The sequence below is a fragment of the Spinacia oleracea genome, chromosome 2, assembly GCF_020520425.1.
Source record: "Spinacia oleracea cultivar Varoflay chromosome 2, BTI_SOV_V1, whole genome shotgun sequence".
NCBI lineage: Eukaryota > Viridiplantae > Streptophyta > Magnoliopsida > Caryophyllales > Amaranthaceae > Spinacia > Spinacia oleracea.
Window position 1 is genome coordinate 22,232,412 of NC_079488.1, and position 25,818 is coordinate 22,258,229.

General features: G+C 34.4%; 1 protein-coding gene across 2 annotated transcripts; it reads right to left on the bottom strand.

Moving 5' to 3' along the window:
- Positions 1–2,339: 2,339 nt before the first annotated feature.
- Positions 2,340–25,371, bottom strand: LOC110796786 (conserved oligomeric Golgi complex subunit 3). Of its 2 annotated transcripts, XM_022001868.2 has the most exons (25): positions 25,061–25,371; positions 24,750–24,833; positions 24,551–24,658; positions 23,607–23,651; positions 23,452–23,526; positions 23,233–23,328; positions 19,738–19,815; positions 19,030–19,115; positions 18,779–18,845; positions 18,581–18,643; positions 18,395–18,496; positions 17,224–17,328; positions 17,026–17,118; positions 14,700–14,788; positions 11,715–11,934; positions 11,444–11,530; positions 10,793–10,909; positions 10,652–10,684; positions 10,422–10,508; positions 10,274–10,336; positions 9,537–9,653; positions 8,363–8,455; positions 7,784–7,909; positions 3,323–3,423; positions 2,340–2,709 (listed from the first exon to the last, which is right to left on the bottom strand). In XM_022001868.2, exons 1-25 carry the CDS (start codon positions 25,148–25,150, stop codon positions 2,580–2,582), a joined length of 2,355 nt encoding a protein of 784 aa, XP_021857560.1. In that variant the 5' UTR covers positions 25,151–25,371; the 3' UTR covers positions 2,340–2,579. The 2 variants fall into 2 exon arrangements, with proteins under 2 accessions (XP_021857560.1, XP_021857561.1); XM_022001869.2 differs by lacking the exon at positions 25,061–25,371 and having other exon boundaries at positions 23,452–23,522; positions 24,750–24,780.
- Positions 25,372–25,818: the final 447 nt, after the last annotated feature.

A 25,818-nucleotide genomic window follows, 5' to 3' on the forward strand; every position in this document is an offset into this window, starting at 1 on the left:
GAATAGCTTTTGGGCCGGAAGTTTTTGGTTATTGGCCCTTTTTGTATCAAAACATTGCTCCGATCTTTCGGTATAGCTTAATATAAATCTCGGGTTTACGTTAAAAAATGGAACACAATTGTAAAATACTTTCTTTTGTTAGTTTCCAAGAATGTATTCTTGTGGGTTGGGAATGCGTTTGTTCCCAAGAATGTAGGGTTATGCATGGTTGGGATTTTCAAATTAGTTTGTCATGTCCCCTAAGATTTTTAACATGTACTTTCTACGGAGTAGCTAATTTGCGACCCACGGGGAAGTTAATTTACCAATTAGCTTGCTATTTAATGAGTTTTATTTTAACATTATTTATTTTAATTATAACTCAATTCCTAATTGGACAATTAATTTGCTTTAAGCCAAGTTAATTTATTAAAATCACTCACTGATTAAGCTAAGCTTGAGATTTTTGTAAATTGCAAGCAATTTTCTAGCTAAAACCATTGGGTAGCTCTTGACCATGTGTTTTGAGGGGTCTTCTACGCATATACTTCATATGTCCTTGACCTTTTCTTGGGTGATAAGCATCAAAATGTTTAAGAGGTCAGGCTTGCAATCTTCTATCTACATTGTTAATACAATCACAAATTTTCAAAATAAAACGACATTGTGATAGAAAGACATGGGATATGTAACGGGCCGCAGACGAACGAAGTCGAGCTGAGTGCATGTTTGGCATGAATCTAGAAATTGGAATGAATCTCTCAAGCAAATTAAGCCAATGTCAAAAAAAAAAAAAATAAGAAATTGGTATGAATCTAGGAAATGGATTGGAAACATTTAAGAAGGAAATGGTAATGTTAAGTGTTATAGTTATTGTTGTTTGGTATATATACCCAAGGAAAGCAATCCCTTGTATCAAATTAAAAATTGAGGAGGGTACCACTACCACAAGGTTAGGAGAGTAACAAATTGGTGGTAATAATTACCCTTTGGAAATGGAGTATATTACCCATCTTTCATACCAAACAATAGGTAATGGAATTAGTTAATTGAATCCATATCGAACACTTGAAAAGTTCTACCCAAATTTTTGGCTGCATAGGTATGCATGTAATTTTGCATGCACATGAGCTTCAAATGCTTCGTTTTAGTAGTTTCTGCCTTCCTTTTTAGTGCATTATTTTGTTTCCTCTTTTTTTTTATATAAAAAATTAATTTTTAGTTTTTAATTAATTTTTAATTTTTTTAAAATTTTATCACCCTTGTTTTTCACACATAAGGAACAAACGTGTTATTATATGTAATATCATCTTTTATAAGTTGAGCATGATAAATTATAAACTGAACATAACAAATTCAGAATTAATATTCAGCAATAACTACCACAACCACCAAGAACAACAATCCCAATCACAATACCAACAACAACAACAATATCAAGTTACTAAAAGTAGTTCATTCTACAATTCTGAACACTGAACTTTATAAGTTAAACATGCACAGTGATAGATCTAAAAATCGCAACATAAAATTGTTGTTCAAAAAAATGAACATCCATATTAATTTGAACATCTCCAACCACGAAATCAATTAACGACAATATGTAAATTAAAAGCACAATCAAATTTGGTGATGAAACTAGCAAATTATTAAACACGAAATCGCAGCAAATGTACATCGAATAACTGCAAATTAAAGATCGGTTTATAAAGAAAACTCACGAATTTCACAAAAAGAAACATTGATTGGCGTAAATAAAGGAGAGAGATATTCGCCGGAATCGAACAAATATTTACAGATCCGATCAGAAATTTTACAGATCGGACTAGAAAATTGACAAACCTGATCAGACACTCGGCAGACACGACTAGAAATCCGACCAAAAATTCACAGGAATCGCATGAGTAACAGTCGCCGTGGAATTTATCGTAGTGAAATCTGAGGTTTTAAGAGAGAGAAACATGTAATTTGATGAGAGAGAATGCGGAGGTTTTGATGAGAGAGAAAATGGTGAGAGAAAATGGGGTTTGATGAGAGAGAAAATGGTGAGAGGTTAGAGGAGAGAGAAAAATGGGCATGTTATATATAATGTAGTGTGTTTTAGCTCCTATGCATCTAGAGATAGATGGATACCTACGCACCCATTAATTACTAAAAAGTTCTATACCATCGAAATCTGAATATTAGGGCCTGTATGGATGTAGAAAACGAATAGACAAGGCAATTCGAGAGTCGGTCATCATGTTTATACTTGTCAAAATAAGATTCGGAATTGACTCATAAAAAAACATTATTGAGATCAAATTCAGTTGATCGTTAGATTTGTCAAAATTGGTTATTCATGATTTAATTACAATGAATACTCAGATCCAACAAAAAGAATTTGGTGCTTAGAAAAAATATTGCAAAAGATATAATACAAGTGAAACAAACATAGGTAAATCCATCTACGATAATATAATAGAACTCAAAATATGTATTAACTCATATCTTGTGAACAATGAATCATCACTCCTGGAAATATAATCTCATCTGTAGATTTAATATGAACAATTCCTAATAGTTGAAGTATATGGCTTTGATTCACGCATAGACAATTCCTAGAGTAGGCTGTCAAGTTGTACCTGTAAATCCTCTGTAGAAACCACATTGATGCTCTCTATCTCTTCTTTTGAGTACTCTGACTTTAGAAGCGATTGTACCTGTGTATGAGCTTCCAATATATTTGTCCTACATAAAAATTCATTCGTTGAACAATCAATTAATTCGTCTTCTAGAGATAGACAAATACTGCTAGTAGTAGACCTGGTTATTGGGCAGGCTGGGTCAGGGTCAGGGTCGGTGCCGGTCAAAAGCAGGTCGGTAACAAAAATATCATTTTTAATGGGTTGAATGGATGGGTCAAAGCGAATCGCAAGTCAATAGCGGGTCGTTAGTGGGCGGGTCAATAAACGAGCAATGAGAAATGAAAAAAAAAGGTGCCCTAGGTCTAGCCGGTAGGAGACACAAATTTCTCATTCCTGAAAAACTCAAGGAACTCTGACAATACAATGCATGGCGAACACAAGAGCAAATAATAAACAACCGGAACCAGTCCATGAGTCTCCCAATCACTTTGGAAATAGGAAGTCACATATAATCTGCTCACCCTTTGATAATAAGGATCTTTCATACGGGGAATGAAGAAAGATCAATTTACATCTAACATGAATGACATGTATGTTAACAGGTTCCACAGGTTTCTGTATATAAAAAGGTTCCTTACAAGCCAAACTGTCTTTTTTTTAGTTGGTAGAAAGGAAGAAATATAAGAAGAATCACAATGATGTTGAATAAATCTTACTTTATTGGCTTGAAAAGTATTGTCCGTGTTGATGGATTTAGAAGATAAAGCTTCATTTTCTTTATCACTTTTGGTAACTCCTGCTGTATCATAGAGTTCACCTGCAGACGATCAGGTAATCAAGTCATTTTCCCTCAAGAGTCAAGGCACAATTAATTGAGTAGTGCCAATTCAAATGACAAGTATTATAAAATAAGTAAAAACATCAATACCAAATCCTTTCTAAGATAAGTAAAATTTAGAAGCGCACTAGTATAAGACCCGTGCGATGCACGGTTTACAAATCTTAACTTTAAGGGCGAAGTTAAATTTGTTTAGTAAAATATTTGTGGGTTTTTCATTCTCATTTGCACCTGTCACCCATAATTTCATGTTAGGTATAAAAATCAATTAACATCCTATACTATCTCTTTTTTTTTATTGTGTTACCCGTACGACCGTACCCATTTGATTACATGCCTCATTAGTCTTTATTAGAGATGGACAGTGAGTCGGGTCTGACCTAGCCTATCCTGACACAACACATAGTGGGTTACGTGGGTCGGACCATGACCCATGACACAATGTGTCGTCGGTCGAGTTTTTTCAACACAACCCATTTCGACCGACCCCATCGAACTCGACACAACCCACCACGGTACACCCGACCCATCCAACCCAACACCCGAACCAAACCCACCCGATACACGAACTCAACCCACCGAGCCATTTCTAATTTAAACTATTTTGTATGTTTAAAATGCTAAAAAAATCTAATTGTATTGTTTAAATATACATTAACCACTTTTTGAAAGTATGTGAATAACATATATTAATTCATTTAAATTCATATAAAATTTGTAACTTTTTAACGCTTAAAAAATCTTCTAAATCCACCTAACCCACATCAGTTCCTAAAACTCGTCTAAACCCACCAAACCCACCTAATACACCTGACTCATTGGAGTCACATCTGGCCTAAACCTGTCGTAACCCACCAAACCCATCGGACCCACTCGACACGCACAACTCACCACGATCCATGTAACCCACGACCCATCATGTACTTTGTCCATTTTTTCCGACACAACCCACGACTCGACCAACTCTGATTTAACTATAGAGGTTTGTGTGTTAATTATCCCCGTCCCACGACCCACCAAACTCACTCATGAGCCATCCAACACGCCACATTGGCCATCTCTAGTTATTATCCCACTACAAATGCATTTTTTCCGCAATTTCTTTTACCTTACATAGTAACTTTAAAATTTAAATATGAAATAATATGTGCAGTATATCTACTCACTTTTGAGAATATTGAACTTATTTTATTAACAAAATATTTTATTAATTATAAAAATTATGGAAATATTCAAAACAAATGATTATAACTTATATTACATATGTGTTTTCTTCACCCTTGAAAAAAAAGTTATAGATATTATGTCATTTTTTTTTATTGTGTTACCCGTATTATTTTGTTGCCCACCTAATTTTGTTACTTGCTCTATTTCAAGTTTACTCTTTTGAAATCAGTTATAATCAAATCCAATAAGGTTAATTAGGTCTATTAGATTTAATCAAGTCCAAATCAAATAAGTTTAGATAAATTTAAATTCATTTTAAATAAGGTGAACCTACCGCCATTTTTTTTGGTTCCATTTGTTTTTATGTGGTCAAAATAAAATTTAAAAAATTGGTTGTACTTTGTGGATTGTATTTATGAAGAAAGAAACTACATTTGCTAAAACTCAAAACCAAACCCACCACGTCACCATGGAGAATATTATTTTATCTCTATAAATGTTCATCACTTATCAAACCACTACTTATTCACGTCTAAACAGGGCGAAGATAGATGAATGTCTATTAAATCTGTTCCACCGTTTTTTTATTTTAATTATGATTTAACATATTTATATGGATATATTGTAGATAATAATGTCATGCAATTGGGAATAATATTTCTCATAAAGTCATAATATCTTAGATATTAGTTACTTTATTTGGATATGGTGTTCGTATTTCATTGATATTTTCCATTGTATACTTTGTAAAAGGTTAATAATAAAAATTAAAACAACCATTAACAAATTATAACTAACAGCTTATTATTATATTGTCAAATTGCTTGTTGAGTATTCCACGATTTTGGTCAATATGAATAACATAGTAGCGCTCAAAAGAACGAAGAGTAGTATATACTAAAATGCTTTCATTCCTGATAGACAAAAATTGTTTTCATTCCTATAATATATAGAGAAGGTAAACTAATTTTAATTTATCGCAAACTTGCATTAAAATTTAATTGTTTTTCTATAGTAGTACAATTTATCAAATATAAAAATAATTTAAGTTTAAGATTCATATCTTGTTTACTCTTACATAAATTATCCCCTCTAAGAAATTACTATGCAATACATATTATTAGTAACAATAATATGATGTTTGTTTATAATTCTTATTTTAAAAATATGTATAGATATTCATTTCCATTCTATAAAGACGTGAGAATGTACCATTAAATTGTATAATGGATTAAATAAGTATGTATATAAGTTAGTAATGTTGTCAATGATATTATTGTGTATAAAGATATTGCATAAAATTGTATTCCATAATAAAATATTCATAATATATTATTTAAGAAAATTATACATGATAAGATACAATTTTATTAGGTAGTACTCCATATAATTAAGATATTAGGTGTCAATTTTTTACGTACGTAAAACATTGAATTTTTTTAAAATTAATTTTCCATATTGATAAGTCATTGTTACCATGAAATATAATGCATTCAGTCTAGTATGACTCTAATTTATCTATTAATTAATTTATGTGTAATATAATTTTCTATATTATAAAATGAGCAAATAAAAGAGACAGGTATACTTGTCAGCAGCATGTAGTCATATTTTTAGTTTGAGAAAAATAACATACTTATTTATTTTTACATAATTATATGAACTTTAATAATGGAATCTTGATGATTTACATTTATATGTAAATTTTTAAGATGTTCAATATCAAAAGAATATTTACGATTTATAACAACCAACAATATATTTCAGATGCATATTTTTCCTTAAATAGGAAAAATAAATTTATATTTATGCACAATATTTGCAATATTGATATTTTGTTATAATCTATTTAGATACGACAAAATATTTGCGCAATAGTTTAGATATAGTAAGTATTTCATTCAAATTTACTTGAATGTAAACAATTAGTATATGCAATACTTTTTGTTGTTTGATTCTATTAAACAGACGCTATTAAAAAGAAATAGTGTCTTAGTTGTTTGATTCTATTAGACAGGCGCTATGCCGCTATTAATAAAAATAACCAACTTATCTTTCAACCTTGTTCGGTTGTTCCTCGTGTTGTTTAATCCATTTAGATACGACAAACCATTTGCACAATAGTTTAGAAGGTTCAAATTTACTTGAACGTAAATAATTAGTATGCAATACTTTTGTTGTTTGATTCTATTAAACAGACGCTATTAAAAAGAAATAGTGTATTAGTTGTTTGATTCTATTAAACAGGGGTTATGCAGCTATTAATAAATATAACCAACTTTTCTTTCAACCTTGTTCGGTTGTTACTCGTGTTGTTTAATGTTGAACAATGGAGCTCTTTTATGTATTACTGACATTGTTGGTATTGAATTAGTTTTTTTGTTTTTGATGTTATAAATCGATTTGCATTGGTTTGGGTGGTGGTCTTACAGTGGGAAGAGTTCGGGAATTGTTTCTTTAAATTGTAGAGAATAATTCCATAAACCGTACTTTGAAAACATACTTTGTAATATGATATTGAACTATAAGCTAAAACATATTTCGTAATATGATAATGAACTAAAATATATATATATTCCGTATATATAACCGATTTGCTTGCCGGAAAATGTTTTTAGGATGTATATTATCAACAGATCTTTAGGATTTGTAATCAAAATAATTAATTAATACACTTCCTTAAATAAAATATTCTAATTCCCTCAAAAAAAAATTAATTAATTTTTTTTAATTAAAAAAAGAGGCGAATCAATGAGTGACATTTGTCATCACCACATTGATTTCCTCTCTTTTAGTATAATATATAGATTATTATGACTCATTTATGCAACTGAGGTTTACCATGTTCCAGTATTTGAGAAAAGTGAACAGAACTGTGAAATGCTTATGGGTTTATAAAGTAGAATGAGATGAAACAGAAGAAATGTAAGTCCTGGTTGGGATGATTCTGCAGATGTACAACCATATTATTTTTCCATAAGAGAGGAATTTTACTGCTGAATACTGGTAGATGGTATTTTTGATTTCTGGTAAAGTAATTAAGAATTCAGGGGTCTTCATTTCTTCAAAGTCTGAAGCAAATTGAAAAAATTCGAGGCTGATGACAAAGCAGCAGAAATCAATGTCCTAAGAGTTGGATGTTTCTTAAGAAAAAATGAAAAATAAAAAGTACCTTCAAAACTAGTTCTGACACCTTTTCCGGGGTCGCAAAAGCTTGCTCCTTTAGAGGCTTCACTCCGACAGTCTCAAGTTTTTGGTTTTGATTGCCAGCAGAAACTGCAACTTTCACAGCTGTCACCTACAAACAGAAGGTAGAGTTCCAGTAATTGATAAAATAGTTCATAAGCAACTCTTTCTTTCAGTTCCTAATATAATCTGTAGCATGTTTGGGGGCGGTGGGGAGAACGTCCCACTAAGGTTGTGTTCTCTTTACCTGATTTTCAGTTATCTGAACTTGCAGTAATTCATCTTTACTTATTAGTCCTGAACTTAGCTTACAGGCACTTATCTGAATTTATTACTATCTGAACTAATTATTGTTGTGAATTAAAGCCGGGTAGCGCTTGTTGGCCCTAAACTTAACTTACCTGAACTTATTGGCTTTGAACTTAACTGACATGAACTTACTAGTCCAAAACTTTAACTTACCGGAACTAAATATTTTCCCGAGATAAGAGGAAATAAGGCGAGGAGAACATCACCTAACATATAAGGAAAGCATAAATAAGGCTTTGTGATTTCCAAGACAAACCTTGGCCACAAATGAAAGCAGCGGATCCACTATTATCTTTGTCACCGACATTATGAATTCTTCACAAGTGGATTTAAGAATTTTCTCCAAATCCTGCAAGAGAAATACGTAGGCAATTAATGAGTATTCTGTGTTGGTTCATTGGCTTAACTGTATACATGCTACAGTGTCAAACATAAACAGAGGTCTAACAATTGTCATGCTTGAAAAAAGATTTTAAAAAATCAGTAGTGATAAACCTTGCTAAATTGTAGCCTAAAGAAAGTTGAGGAAGATATGTAATGCATCAAGTATAAGCGGGAATGGGCAGTTTAGGTTATGCAAATAAGTTAGGTATTGTTAGCTTGGGGAAGGAGGCAAACACTTTTTTAGAGGGACAGGATGATGAATATTGATGACAGTTTTATTTGTTAGATTTTTCTTAGTGAAAGTGTCCAGCCACTTAAGCTGGGATTGTATGCTCGATTTGGTGATTTAATCACACCAAATGCAATCAACTCTCAATCTTCCTAAATTCCTCCTTGATATTATTTTCTTGACTTTCCATTCTGTTACAAGATATTGTATGTAAGAGACCACTTCAATACAGATCATGGGATACTTCGAGATAAATGAGTCAACACTGACCAAAAAATAGTATTTTCTCTGCATTCTACAGAGATACCCCTGCTGCTGCAGCACTACTATGACTAATTGGAACGTATAATTACTACTTTAACTATCATTATTTGTACTCTTACTTTCTTTCCTCTTCTCCAAAATGATTCCATTGCAGATATTAAAAAACAAGCCTAGGTTTAAGGTTGCATTCATCTTGACCACTACATTACAAAGCTAGCAGCAAAGCCTCCCTGGTACATTTTGTTGTATTTCATAGGGATGCATCTCTTTATGATTATAGAAAATAAACATAAATAAAAACAAAATTATCTTCTGAATGTGATGGGCTTCTGATATATCATTTCACAATGTGTGCCCAAATATCACAGCATGCTTAATAGATCAGTAATAACACATCTCTATTGTATAAGCTAACTCCTGAGCTATTTGGCATCCACCTAAACTACCTAATATGCCCTTACTTTTAAGTACTCTTTTAAATATGAAGCATGCATCGCGTGTATTTAAATATGAAGTATATATCAACCAAGGCCAAGGAGATGACATTGGATACCTTCTTAGCATCTACTTGACTTTCCAGAACTCGCGGAGAAAAGGTCCTTGCCAATGATGATGATCTTGACCAATCAAATAGAGAGGCTTGTCCTCTAAGAAGTCGTCTAAGATGATCCTGACATTAAAATGGAAAACATCATTGAAAAAGACCCACTTCCTTTGATAATCGATAGACTTATACAACTCTCTTTTTTTGTATAATATCAACATAATCATGAAACAAGATAAACCAAATGTAAGATATGGCTTGTCATCAGCCACTTGACATTGATGACCTTCAGACTTCAAGACTCATATTAGCAAGATTGTTCTCTAAGTTCAAACTTCCAAAAGTCTCTTACATGGAAAATTCAAAAGTGCAGTTGCATTTGTCAGCTACTTACAGTGCATTAATCATACAACTTATACAAGTATACAACTTAGACTTAACAGAAGAAAAACAGACCATGCATTAACCATACTACACTATAGAGCCATAGAGTAACTGAAATCCGATCAGTGATCTCAAGTTCCCATCAATAGTCTGCCAGCCAAAACTTACAATAGAAGGCTAACTATGAGTGCGAGCTAGCTTAATAGTATTTGGTAATGACTAGGAATGGGTAGCCAAAGCTTGGAATAAATCCCATCAACAACCCCCCCCCCCCCCCCCCCCCCACACCCACACACACATATACACACACCAAAAAAAAAGAAAAAAAATGGCCATCTTTTAGGAACTATCGGCAAACTAACCAGCAAATGAGAGAAATCGAGCTCCTTATGCGTGACCGAAAATTCTATATCAAATGGTGCAATCTGCAGGGACACAATTCAAAGTTAGCTACTATTTGCTGCTCAAAACAAAAGTCTAGTTGTCAGGTACTGTAGACACTCGTTCAACCTGCTCTCTTAAGATTAGAAGATGCTTTATCAGGAAAAGTTGCCCATCCATTGGCGACGATCTCTGTGATATGAGTTTACTTGCTTTCTGAAATTTGTTTGAAAAGAGTAAAAATCAGACCACGAGCAGATCAGAAATTGCAGACTGCTATATCAAACTTCACCTACAAAGAAGCAGATTTCAAATCCTCAAACTGATGCAAATTATCACTATGAAATTAAGGCACTTACTTGAACGGACAAAGAACAGACTTCCACTGCTTCCTGAAACAATTAAATTTTGTGAGTTGGTTGGAAAACACACGCGGCAACATCTATTAAATAATAAAAATTATGGAAAAAGGGAAACTTGGTTGTCTGATCACTAAATACCTGAGCTAGACCAGTGAAAACGCCTGGTTCTAAACATCGATACAATTTTGACAGCAGGGACAGAGTTTTTTCCAAGGCCGGGTACCATGATTTGAAGACATCTTGATTCTCTTCACTCTGCATTTTTTCAAACCAGAATTACTTGGAAAGAGACATAAATTATAGCATAATGCATTAATGCAGAAATCACAAATTTTGTGCGTAGCACATACGCGCTTATATGATTGTGTGCCCGTTCATGCCCAAATGTGTATGTGAATGATCTATGTGTCTGTGCGTCATTCAAGTTTCACACTAGACGGTTTCTAGCATGTAGCATGTATTGATGGATTAAAAGCTACTAAAACTGTATGGTGTAAGCTCGGAATCAATTTTCCCAAAATGTGTAAACAAAACAAAAATTGGGTTACAAATTAAACTTTTTCTACAGACAAGGCCATCATATCGTAAACTTCACTCTTTCGCGTATTAGCCTTCAAATTTAGAAAGGCATTTATCAGTATTAAATTGCTAAATTATGCGTGGTGAGTCTGGTGACAATAAAACGCAACCTACTTCCGAATACGTTGAGACTAGGATTAACTTAACGGATGAAAAATGTTCAAGGTACATTAAACCGAGTCCACTGATCTCCATCGCACAAACACTTACAGTTTGAGCTTCCTCTATAACCTCAGGGGATTGTTCCAGCTTTGCAGGATAATCCAAGTCTTCATTAGCAGGAAAATAATTTGCTATCTACAACCAAATAAAGAGGATGAAAAAGAAAGCTTCCATTAGACAAAAAAAAAATCATTAAGAATACAGTTAAAGAAAGAACCACGAAGCTAATAACAACACCGAGATGCTATGGTGCACGTCTACAGAGTCATAAAAAATTAACCACTGAGATGATGAGTTGCAAAATTAGTGTAATACTCACTTCATCACGAATATGAGTCCGAGCGCGAAATGTAAGTCGTTCATGTACATCAGCCAAAATTCTTTCAAAAGTTGGCCGCAGACCAGCTAATGATTCACTTCGTCTACTGAGCTGCTCTCCAAGGACCTCTACTTTCAGCACATCAACAAGTTCACAGAGGAAATCTATATTTGTTTCATGAATAAACTTTGGGCGTAGGGTATCATATAAGTAAGTGCACCTGCAAATCCAGTTGAGGAGCAATATCAGAATGGGAAAAGGAAAACAGAACATTAAAATTACCATATTTGCTATAAAAAAATTGATATTGGGCTAGGAAGAAATGGAAGACCTATTCATATAACAATATTATATCCATCATTAATCATATAGGGAATATTCTCCCTACTGCTCCTAAACAGGTTTGAGATGAAATTGCATAAATCGAAATTCCAGACATCTCTATATCCAGCACGTCGTTATTTGTACTATTACTACTGTATAGTCAGCATAAAAGTAAATTATCACTAGTCGAAATAATACAATGCACTGGGCATATCTTCTTGAACTCCTTGCATGATCTCAATAACAAACATCTTTCTCTCCCAATACTCCCCCAAGAAAAGCACTATATTCTTTCTTAGACATGAAACTTTTTATCGCATCAAGGAAGAAGTTATAGCAAATATAATAGAGGACTACAAGTTTTATAACTGAGTAAAGACTGGAAAAGAGAGCAGTGGTTGTGCTATAACAGATACAGTCATACAGAACACCCTCAGAAAATAATTCAAAGTGACTGAAGTGACAACGAAATTGCAGTTAAATCACACAAGGAGACTTGACTTTTACAAATTATTTTCTATTCTGTTCCTACAAGAAAACCCAAAATAAGCCAAACTTGCGGAATACATAGGTATTTTACATTTTTCAATCGTGCTAATAGTAAGTTTTCCCAATACCGGTTAAAAGAACTCCTCTTGAGCAGTTCAATTCATCTATAATAGCCTTGGTTCTAACCTTATTTTTAAAATACTTGAAGCACACCAAGGAGCAAAGGTTACCAAGAATGAGGCACGAGATGCGGCGACCGCGTAAGCATCATGCACACTACGAAGACCTCTTTGCAAAAAAGCTTATGAACAATTTCTACACCATATTGTGAGCATAATAATATCATTATTGTATTATAAATTCTTAAATATGCAACATATCGTACCAGTTGACCACTACCATTGCATAAAATACCATAAAGTATGGTATTTTATCACATGTACTTCCTCCGTTCTTATTTACATGACACAATTGGGGTTTTGACACTATTCACAAAAGCTCATTTAACTTTATTTTGTGATTTATAATTAAGAAAAAACATAGCCGTGTGGGGTCTTATTAGATTCGTCTTAATAAATATGTTTTAAATATCAACTTCTTATAATTTTTTCTTATCCATAATGGAAGATATTAACGTTTCAAATCGTGCATTGACAAACGTGCCTAAATAATTGTGTCATTTAAAAAAGAACAGAGGAAGTAATGTAATAATCCTGATACAATAGTGAATTCATAGAAATCTCTGAAAATTTTGGAAAACAAGCTGTATTTAAGTATGTAAATACTATAGTTTCTTATAGTTGTAGCACAACACGCATAAACTTAAAAAAATTCAGCCCCCAAAAAAAGTAAAGAAAATTTAGGATTGAGAAAGGCTGAAAAGAAGAGAGAAATTTATTAACAGAGAGCTTCGAAAAAGACTGAAGAAGGGAAAGAGAAATCAAAAGAGAGAGTACAGTAAAATCTCGAAAAAGAGAGAAAATGATGAATAAATATTATAGACTATAGAGAAGAAAAAGAATTCAAAAAAGAAAAATGAGTAAACCGAAGAAGATTAAGGCTTATCCTGTGAGAAGGAGAAAACAATTAAAGACAACCATTCACCGGTGGAAAAGACTCTAGCACTGCTTCAGAAGACAGAAGATGAGGAAATTGAAGCTTCAGCAGTTGGGAGCTGGCCAATCGAGCCACATCAGGGTTAGCTTTGGGGCTTAAATCAGGCAGAGGTAAAAGGAGGGAGGAGCGGAGCTGCGGAGTAGAATTCACTAGTGACGTGAGTGATTAAAATCTTGAGAATTTCCATTTCAAAATTTCCCATTTACACTCCTTACGTCATTTAGGCAGCACGATGGCTTTCTACGTGCCTTGGTGGAAGCACATGCCTCTGTGCACCGTTTTCGCATCGCTACACCCAGGTGTGCCAGATGCAAAGAGACCTGCACTTCCTCACACCTAACCACACCTGAGGCGTATTTTGCAAACTAAGACTGTACCACAAGTAGGCAGAGATTGGAAACAGACACAAGACTTTTCATTAAGCCATGACATTATATTTCAGAATTCAACCACAACATGGGAAGAGTTTGAAGCAAGTCAAGGGAACACTATGACACATGGATAGTATAGAGGATTATAAGGTATGATTTAGTCGAAAGTCCTCTTTGTAGAATTAATCCATCATCAAACAATATGACAGCAAGTATGGAGGAAATTATGCTCTCAAATTAATTTAGCAAAGACTATGAACCCGAGACCAATTGAAAATATGCCGTCCAAGAGATAGTTCATTTAGAATCTGAGAGAAATGTAGCTCGTTTTATTTACCCCTTATTCTGCTGATAACTCTGTACCCGGAGATGAGAACAGGAACAATTGTAAAACTACTTGCCACCTAGATTACGGATAACTGGAAATTAGAGATTTTTTTTCTTGTAATGCCTAAGCAGCGAGGACTGTGTATCGGCTGTTGCTCATAAATTCAGACAATGGATCAAATTCAATCCATAAATTAGCTAAACTGTACGACAATTATTCAAACACAAAAACAGGGTTTGGGACCAAACTCGAGGGACAAATCGATATATTAGTCAATCAAATTATCAAATACGATAATAGAAACTTGAGAGTGTACATAAAGGAACTAAATGAGCCAGAAAAGCAACAGTAACTCACAGAGGATCTATCAAAGAAGCCAAACTTGAAACATCCTCTGAAGAAGCCGGGAAAAAATGACTAAAAAGTTGGTGTTCGAGCTGATAAACCTGAAATAACGATTTGATGTGTCTTAGAGTGAAATAAAAGACGATGTGCAACTTTAAAGTTTTACCATATTGAAGTTAACAAAAATGTGAAATCACACAAATCCACAAGTAGCTTGTTCAGTTGGCAAAGTACAACTTTTTGGATCCACCATGTTGTGACAAATGTCGGAAAATTGCATATCAACTATGCAGACCTTTTCTATTTCTCATTATGCTTATTCCAAAAAATAAAAAGGTATCCCATCATCCAAGTTGACGAGTGAAAACTATAGCCATATATAGATGGGAAGCTTTTGTCAATAACGCGTCAGTCATACTAGGTGTCTAGGTGTGAGTTTAATCATAACAGTAGAAAGTTTAATCATAAATGGGAAGCTTTTGTCAATAACACGTCAGTCATACTAGGTGTCTAGGTGTGAGTTTAATCATAACAGTAGAAAGTTCGCTGATAATATAACTACTTAAATACCCAATCAATAACATAACCCTTAAAATTACTCAAAATATCTCCTCCCAATAACCATCACTCGCTCCATTCTAATGTTCTAGTGGAGATACCACAAGGGGATCATGTGGATCTAGAAAATAAATTGCGTACTAAAAATTAATTTTGAATCCGGGAAGCATACAAGAGTTTCATTTTGGGACTAAGGCCTGTTATTGTTGTTGAACCATACAAAACTTACGCATATTAACTTATCTGGACAACAGTTTATGTCTATGGTGAAGTTGTTACATCATTCAACCAGTCTGATCATGGTCATTGCACGGAGTAAGCACCTAAGTTCTCATTAACTTTTCCATAAGTAATATGCAGGAAAATTATTTTTTGTCTATGCCAGTGGTATTGCAGTATGTACAGTTGACATTCCTAAAATCCTACTCATCATTTAGTCTGTGTAGAAAATAATGGTATGAGAAAATACAGTGCTCAGAGAACACAATCCAGCACTCATCTTTTGTCCTCTAACTGATGTCATCCGAGTTCATAGATATTTTCCCTTATATGATATATAAAGGGACACTTACAACACATTTGCAATACAAATTATCAAAGATACATCTAATTTACGGATTGTTCTTAGAAACACTCCACAGAACTCTTTCCTCATTCATAGATCTTGGAAATTTCTCAACGACCCCCCCCCCCCCCCAACTAATATTTACCAAATTCAAATACTATACTATGAATCTGATACTCAGCCTTCTTCCAAGCCAGGTGCATGGATTCCTTTGAGTTTCCAGTCATTATTAAAATCGGCAGAGAGATTTTGAACCTTTCAGTCACATAAGTTCCAACAAGGACATTTTTATGTACCGTACGGCCCGAACATCTATCAAAAGGCTCACAGAACATCCCTACAAGCTAGAAGACTAAAAATAATAGTACTGCTTCCGTTCCATTTTGTTCTTTACGCTTTCTCCATGAGCCCGTTCCCTTGTACCCCCCCCCCCCCCCCCCCCCACCCCACACAAAAGGACATATGTTTTCCCACATGCTTACTTTCTCCACTTGCAACCACACTTTTTTACTCTCTTGCTTGTTTTTAATTAGTGTGCAAATAGTAAACGTCAAGAACATTAAGGAACAGACGTAGTATAAATAGCATCCCTTGTGATATTCTTGGGTTGCCCTCGCAACTTGTAAGGAACATATCTCAGTGAAGGGTGATAAATGATGATGATGATGAACATCTGTTAAATTCTTAGACTAGTCATGGATGTTTGAGTCATGCACTTCTCTTTCTAGCTTGCTTTCACATCTGAGGCCAAATATCTTTCGGGAATGAGAAAATGATGCACATTGAGAAACCGTAATCTTCAGTGTATCTTTAAGTTGTTTTCTAGGGAATAAATAGATTATAACCTGTTTATAAAAAGTGTAAGGTTCAGAGTCCAGTATGAGAATCTAAATTTTTAGGGCTTATCCTTTACACAGTACTTCTTTTATCTTGCATGCTAGTTAGTTGGGTTAAGGAATCTTTCACAATGGAAGAGGCCGTATATAGTTGTTAAGATTAGAAATCTACAAATATGAGAAATTTATTCAGCAGAAACATTCTAAATCAAGCTCCCCTGTTAAGTAGTTGATAAAGTCAGGACGGAGCACCAGTCCAGTACTCCAGTTGTACGGAGGAAGGAATAGTAAAAACAATCTTAAATTCTAGATTTAGAAACAGTGTAACAATATGTACCAAACTTTTCCATGAATTGCTAGTCTGAGATAGTAAAATCACCTGAGCCAAGTACGCACAACCAGACCGAGTCAATGATGGCAATGCCTCTTTCTTAGAAAAGTCAGATATTCGCTGCTGCACAATGCCTTTCAGCTGAAATTTCATGTGATAAAGTAAATTTAGAAGGTGAGTATAAGAAAACAAAGAGGGTCACAATTGCTCAAACGTACATAAACAACAGAGACAACCCCAACTAACCAATGAAAGCCTCTGCTCGCTGTACAACTTGTGGCATTCTGCGAGAAGCTGGGAATACTCTTTCCGCGATGATCTACTCTCAATTTCCTCCAATACAATTTTGAGCTGCACAAATTCCCATCAGAGTTGAATACCGTAAATTAACAATGATCAAGCAACTCACTGCAACAGCATGCTAATACTTTGGGAATAGCAAGGGGGACATTTGGAGAATTTGTTGTGACTGTATTTCAAAATCAATTTTAAACTGAACTGAAAAGATCATCCAGAAAAGATTTGATCTCCAACAGGAATAATGCAAGCATCTTTCTCACATAAAAAAATAATGATTATGATGTATACTTTTTGTTGATCCTCGGTATTATTATTTAAAATCTTTGATTTCATCCATTTCCAGTAATCAAATTGTTTAAATTTTTATGCAGATTTCTCACACCTTCTCTGCTACTCGGTATCCTTTTTTAACAACTTTCTAATTCGAAATGTAATATCTATTCTTCAACACTGTAACGAAGACATGAGATACTACAGGAAAGAGTGCAGTATTTTCTATGCAATACTCTGTAGTTCTGATTTTAAGATGATGATACTCCACTAGTCCACTGTCCCTCAATACTAGTCACACTTCTATTTTAGGCCATAGAAAAACAATAAACCATTCTTTAAAGTTGGTAACTTAAACTTTGAAATTTCCTATACTACCCTTAGTGATACACTAGAAGAAGTAGTCATATAAAGACTACTTTTATTTTAATTTTTTTGATAAGTAAAACCATTAATGAAAAGAATAGAGTTATTTACAAAGAAGGCATTCCTTCACTAAGCACGCTAAAGCAAACAACTACCAAAAAACACACACCTACGAAACAAATCATAAGCTCTACTTTTGGTGTTGCAGAGATGGGACAATTAAAATATTTAAGAACAATCATGGTAAGTAACTCAATTCTCTAAAAGTGACCTATAATCAAAGGTGGCTTATTTTTAGAAATAGAGGAAATAATAATTTTCCTTTCAAGAGAAGTGAGAAAACAAAGGATACTCATTCGGGCATAGACTGCTTGTCCCCTTACTATCTACTTCATCAAACTTCATAAACATCCTCCCAGGGGCTTTGCCTGTAGCCACACCCCAGAAACGAATATCTCAAAACCATTAATAGGAGAATTACCTCACTTGCAGCAGCCTTGAAACGGACATAGATAACGGATGCCTCCACGCTTTCAGAGACAGCTGGTTTACTGCCACCAATATTCCGTATTGCATCATGAACCTAATCAAAACAACTTGCATTTCAAGATTTTCTCACTCTATCAATAGGAATTAATGCAACTCTTATCTTTAGCAGATAGTCTACCTGAGATGAGGCATTTTTGAGGACTGACTGGATATGAGACCGTATCGCATTCAATGCTCGTGACTGTCATCAAAATTTAAATGAAGAAATTTATATTTGGAATCTGAGAAACTTGATTGTAGAGTTACATTATTAGTAACATACACAGTAACTTAAGAGTCATATGGTGGATAAATGCTTTGAAAATGTCATTACTACCTGGAGCTGCCGGAATTTGACCAAGTAGACACTGGATTCTGCATATTGGGGGTTGCTCTCAACATATCTACAATTCAGAAAAGCAAGCATAGTAAGTTGAATACAACAACATGCAAGTTGAAGATACAAAAATCACAAAGAATATTACAGTGCTCTTAGAAACATAGTCAAAACTGGGGAAAGGGGGGAACAAAAAAAGGAGAGTAGAAATCTAATTTTCTCAAGAAGAGTGGCAATAGATATTAACATACGATATGCACTCATCTAGCCGCTTCAGCAGAGGAAGAAAGTCACGATTTCCAACACTCATGCTAGGGGAATAAAAGCTTGTTGAAATCTGAAAAAAGTATGTAAAACAATGAAAGATTGATTAGAAATGTATATCTCGGAAAAGAGTATTGCAAATTCTATCTTATAAAGCTTCTAATACCAGATTATATGAACAGCATCCAAATTTAAAGTACCACAGTAAAGCTTATGAATCAAGACATACAAAACGAGAAAAAATATAAATAGACAACCATGGAAGCCAATGAAACAACATGGACCCACAATCACTCTCAATGTTACATGGTCTGCAATTTGATTTGATTAATCTGATATAGACGGCGAAAGAATACAGAAGAGGGGGGGAAAAGTGTTACTTAGGCCCTGTTCTGTTCGACTTATTTTGACTTATTTCAGACAAAATAAGTTCAGATAAGTTTAAATAATATAAGTTCAGCAAAACTAAGTTTTTTTCAGACATTTTCACACACAAATAAGTTAATTTCAGACAAAATAAGTTTTTTTTCAGATAAAACAAGTTATGTTAAGTTCAGATAAGTTCCGATAATATAAGTTCAGTCAAAATAAGTCCAATAGAACGGGGCCTTAGGGGAAAAAAGTGGTACTTAGTAAACACTACACACACTACACCTTCTGAAAGGTGCCAAAGGAAAAGGATAGTAAAGGCTTACGTTCTCCAATTCATCAAAGTAGCTAAGCTTGCTCCGAAGAGCATCTGCAAATTCAATCAATCTCTGCTTTTCTATCAGCTGCAAAACCGAAGATGAAAAACCAATTTATAGGGATACAGGATTAGCATAAATGCATAATTAAAAATTTATTGTATTTACATGTCCATACAACATTGAACATAGGCATAACCCAACTGAATATGCGAACATGCAAAAAAAGGATGCCATTTTTTCATTAACTTGAAAAAACAAATAAACATCTCAATAAAAAGATTATAGATGTTCCTCTAAGGTCAAACCCAATGCACAACCCAACACCCAACCTAACTTTTTTGGTTTGCAAATTGCAACAAGAATAATAGTAGAAAGGCATCAAGGAGCATCAAGGAAGTGTCATCATAGCAAATGTATCTATCCGGGTGAAAGAAAAGACATTGCCATTAATGAAGTTCGACAACTAGGTTCCATGATTGACACCATCTTTCCAATAAAACTACCTGCTGCCCCAAAAACTTAACAAAGCCAAACAAGAATCATCTTTGGGTGGAAAGGAATTTGCAATGAAATGGACACATGTTGTCAGCCTAAAAATATTGAAAGAGTAAGATCAATAGAGATAAGTTTTCAAATCTCCAAAGCATTAAAATTAATTCTGAAGCCATAAAATGATTAAATTTTATTGAATTTTGAAACTTTTGACAATTAAACTTCAGTATACTGAATGATAGTTTATCTTTACGAATTATTTTGATTCTTCATACCACGTTTTTCTAGGTTCTCCATAGGTTTTGCCTATACAGGCATAGGGCTATACCAGTAAGCTATCTGCAAAAACACCATCTGATCTCAATCAATGCATTTTTGCTGAGACTTTCTTATCATGCTTACTGAGACTTTACAAATAGCTACCTTTTTTAAGATGTAATATCCATGTTATTGGAGGAAGTGGGTGCGATGTTATATTTCTATGGCTTTCTTTTCAGTGATATGCCTGGGAAGACAACAGGCTTATATTCAAGCTCCTGAGGATAATATCAAGGCATTCAACTCTCTACCATCTTTATTTTGTTGATGAGATCTTTGAATAAAGTGGTAAATAAGCCCACCCAGGTAAGAGTAGTGGGTGTATGTAAACAAGACTATAGACGAAAGAAAGCAATCATTTTCAACAGTTCATCATTTCCAAATCTTACGACCTACAAGATGTATGCTTTAAGTTGTTGCAAACCTGACAAAAGCAATCAGGATTTTGAAGCATTTCGAAGACTTTCGAATGAATGGGAAGAAGAATCACTTTGAAGGATTTTGGAGCTGCTTTATTTCTTAAAAGATTGATCTCAATGGGACTAGGTTTCCTAATAAAGGAAGGTTCCTCTTCTTTCAAGAAGTTTGGAAAAGAAGTTTACTCCTACAGTTTTCTTCTATTTGCTGGCATGAGCAACACTCGAAGAAAATACTTTGACACGAAGTACATAACAAAAGGAACTTCATTTTTGCAAGTCTTTTAGCTAATGTCAACAGGAAATTCTATTCTTTTCCTCTTACTCATTCCTTGGGGGTCTTTTTTCTTTCTATTGATATATATCTCAAATTCTCAACCCAAGAACTGCTTTGTGGAATTTCTTTCCGGTATTATGCATTTCAGTTATCTAAAATGGAAAAAGTTAAATGCACACCAATTTCGTGCTTCGTAAACCACCCTAACCAACATAACAACCTAGCAGGCTAGCACCTATCCCACATTAAATAGATCCCAAACCTTAATCCACACTCCCATTTCTACCTTAATGAACAGCCTCACTTCCCAGCACAAACCCTTGCCCCCAATATGATTAAGTTGATCCCAGCAAAAGTAAGTTTCTTTTGTCAAGCTTGCTAACTTCTCAGTCCTCCCACACGAATCTGATTCCTTGATGTAACTTCCCCTCTATGTTCCAGTGACCACTTCAAAGAAGTGGCTTGGAACAATTTTATTGCTCCTTAACCTTATCCCACGGTTCCACTTTCGTATTTTAGACATGCTTCTCCATTCCCTTAAATTTGAATGCACCAAATTCTTCTTCACTACAATTCAGTATCTTCCAAAGCTCTAAAAAGAGAAGCCAATTACTCAGCAATCATCACTTCTCTCCCAAATAGCTTCCTCTTTTATGACCATAAATCCCTAACTCCTACATATTGCAGTATTGCACCCTCCTTAAAGAAGTTCTACTTCCTTGTCTCCAAAATCCAACGCAGATAACATATCACTTACATTTATAACCACAATCCAGAAAAGACCCTAATATTCCTAAAGCCACATGTTCTCAGAAGTAAGTCAACTAAACTAATTCCAAAGGGAAAAGTGAGTCCAAGGATAGTGGCATCCAGACCAAGCATATGCAACAAACCTCAATAACTTCTCCATCTTCTTATAAGTCGTGCATTTGAAAAACCTCAAGGACACAGTACCCAAAAAGAAGGTAACATGAGTGTTCAAAAGTGATATAACTCCTAAAAAATCCTTAGATAAAATTAACTGTCGCAGAGTCATGGAAGCAATGTTTCGTGGGTATTACGACACGCTTCATGGCTATCACAACGTAATTCACTAATTTGACTCAAAAAAATTATCCAGTTCATCGTTAGAATTCAAGAGTGTTTACTTCTTTAGCTAATAGCTTAAAATATTCTTTAAGCCTCATATTTTTATTTTGTCCTAAGTTATAAATAAGAAAGTCTAAACATTTACACTGACTATAATATGAAAGGCTTATCTTAAATGTGAAATTAAATAGTATCACGTATCAACATGCTTAACATTTTGAAAAGGCGTCAACGGCTAATATGCTTATTTAACGTAAGTCATGATGTGATTTTAGAACACACGACATAAAATGGCAATTTGCCGAAAAATAAGTCCAAATCTGTTACAAAACTGTCTTTATGTAATAGAACATCCTTCCTCTGAGTCCATGTCCTACACACAAAAATTGAACTAACACTATATAAAATGTAACTAACCCTTCTTGCAACCCCATAGCCAATTACATTATAATTGCCTCCAATAACCTATCAAGAGAAACACAAATCCCAAAGATCACCTAACTTCACCCAAAAAAAGGATCCTCTTATCCACCCCCCCCCCCCCCCCCCTCCCTATGCACTCTTGGTATATGCTATGTGTCTAACAAACTTACCTTGTCAAACCTCTAAGGATAAGACCTTCAATGCACAAGTTTAGTTGAACTGTAATCTCTCATACCACCGCCTACTAGACTATAATAAATGGGAGCACCTCTCAAAAAAAAACCCTGCCTTTATCCTCTTAGTCTTTTAAAAAATGAACTCCTCCAAAGCTCCAATATAACTCCCAACCGAAAGATATAAGCTAGCTTCATTAAATTAAATGTATAAATCACCAATCTAAACCCCCCAAGGAATAGATCTTGTAATAAATAGAACTTAAATCAGTTGCAATCCAGTTTAACCAAAATCATGAGATAGAAAAAATACCAGCCTATCACAAGCATCATGAAGAGTTTTAGTCTTAGTTGCCACTGCTTGATGTTGAAACTGTAGCTCATTAAACAGTTCAAGGGTATCATCCACCTACACCAAAGATAGCCAAAGTTGCAAACCATGCAAGAGGCAAAGATTAGCTGATAACCAAAACCTGTATCATAAAGCCACTCAATGAAATTGAAGATCGTAATGTTAATATAGCATACCAACCTGCCGAAGTATACCATCACAAGTTTGAATGCGCTGTATCAAAGTATCCACATAATGTCTATACTTTTCCTCTGTCTAAAAAAGGTATAATCAGAGACAATAGCTAAGCGTCGTCAGAACCATAACTAGTGCATCAACAATACACAATGACTGACCTCTGATTTCATTGCTGCTTCGAGATCTGTGAACCATTTATAAAACTGCAGTACAGAAGAGAAAAGACAGCGTTCCGCTAATGGTTACTTCTGAATTCTAAACTAACAACTTCAAAATCTTATGCCTTTTCACATTCTTTCATCAGGTCATTACATTTCCATGAATAAACCTCAAATTCTAAAAACATGCATGAAAGATTCCAACATGTCAGTCTTCCGAACAGCAAAATGAAGTAACTCTGTGAGCTTTGAGGAACATGACAAAGTTAACAAATCAGACGGACAACTGCCAAATATGATGCATAAAACGACTAGTCGACTACAGTGGTAGAAATTATCTCTCTGTGGATAAGACAAATCACTTTAGTTATGCATCAACACTTGGTTCGCTGCTGAGACTACTAGAGTTGAACTCTTTAGAAATGGCAAATCCATTTGTTTTTCGCCTCTGTATCAAATTTTAATAGTCACAAAAAATAGCATCCATGTCTAATTAAGACGTCCTTAAAGCAAGCAGTATAGGAAAAGCCAGAGGAAAATTAATATAGTTCAATGCTTCAACTAAAATGAGTAGCACTTAGGTACTACTCTGTAGTGAGTTAGTGGTCTGACTTTCACTCTGTACTTGAGCAACTTAGCATTTTAACAACGATAAGTAAGATATAGAGTTGTAGGACATGATCTCCATTTTATCTACGTAGTTTCTTACGTTTAGCTATTGTGGGTGAAATTGTAAGTCTATGTGGCTACAAGTAGATTAAGTATGGGCTTTGTCATTGGTTCCGATTAAGTGACAATGTGATCCTTTTGCCTATTTCTATTTTGCATTCTCCAACAAAAAAGTAGTAATGGCAATACTTATTTTCCAAATACTCATTCACTCAATTCTGGGGGAAAAAAACAAATTTGAATTTTCTGCACCATTTTCAAAACAAGTTGATCACCTGATTTGTGTTGACCAAAACAGCCTCAATGGCAGCAGAACTATCAGCAACACTGTCCTGAGTATCAATGGATAAACCATGTCCCTGCCCCGGAACTCGATCCTGCGTCTATGCGACACACATATACTCAATTTCAACACTTGAAACCTAAATGAAACCACCATCACAAATTTCACATACAGAAATAAACGGAATATACCAAATTGGGAGGAAAGGGACGCTCAGCAACAGCATGAGACAAGGCAACGATCGCTGATTGCTGTTGCTCTGTCAATGGAGTATTCTGAATTGATAACAAAAACTAAACTCAGAACAAACATACATTACCAACAAACAATGTCGGATCTGTAATTTCGCCTAATCTATTCAATAAATCAAATCAAATGTTCAACATTGATAAAATAAATTAAATAAAAAAGATCAATGTATTAGCAATATAACCCTAATTGAATCCAATGCAATGCAATTATCATATAATTAGGGGGGGATTGAGAGGATAGAGAAAGAGACCTGTTCCCAAGTGGAAGCGAAGTTGTAGCCCTTGGAAATTGCGCCGGATTTGGGGAGAGAAGGAGAGGAGGAGTTCTTAGGAGCCACCATTTTTGGTGCAGTCGTCTTCTTCGACTGCAAGAAGGAAGACGAAGAAGATGCAAAATTGATCACTGTAACTTCTGCTTGCTTTCACACTACAGCATGCCGTTTGCTTTGGATCTGGTATTGCAACAATTTGTTTCGTGGTAAATCTTGACAGATTTTGACATTTGGGGAGAGTAAAACTGTAAACACTAAAAATGGTTGTCTAGAACTCTAGATTGTCACTCGGGTCGATTTTAGGGTGGGTTCAGGTTATTGTAATACTCAGAGTCACGGGTTATAACCGGCAAGTGGATCAGGTTACGACGAAAGCCTAGGAAGCATGGACACGCCTGTCCAGTGTCGAATGAATATTTAACTCTTAACATAACACAAATTGTACATGTATTTGTATCAATGTTTATGAAAGTCTATCTTATTTGGGCCATGTTCTTCTGAATTTTATTTGGCTGAACTGAACTGAACTTAATGGAGCTGAATTTAACTGAAGTGACCTTAATGGAGCTGAACTGAACTAAACTGAACTGAACTGAATGGAACTGAATGAATAATAAATAAGAAATAAGAAATAAGAAATAAGAAATAAGAAATAATAAATAAGAAATAGTAAATAATAAATAATAACTACAATAATCATAATTATTTACTAATAACAATAATTACATATAATATTA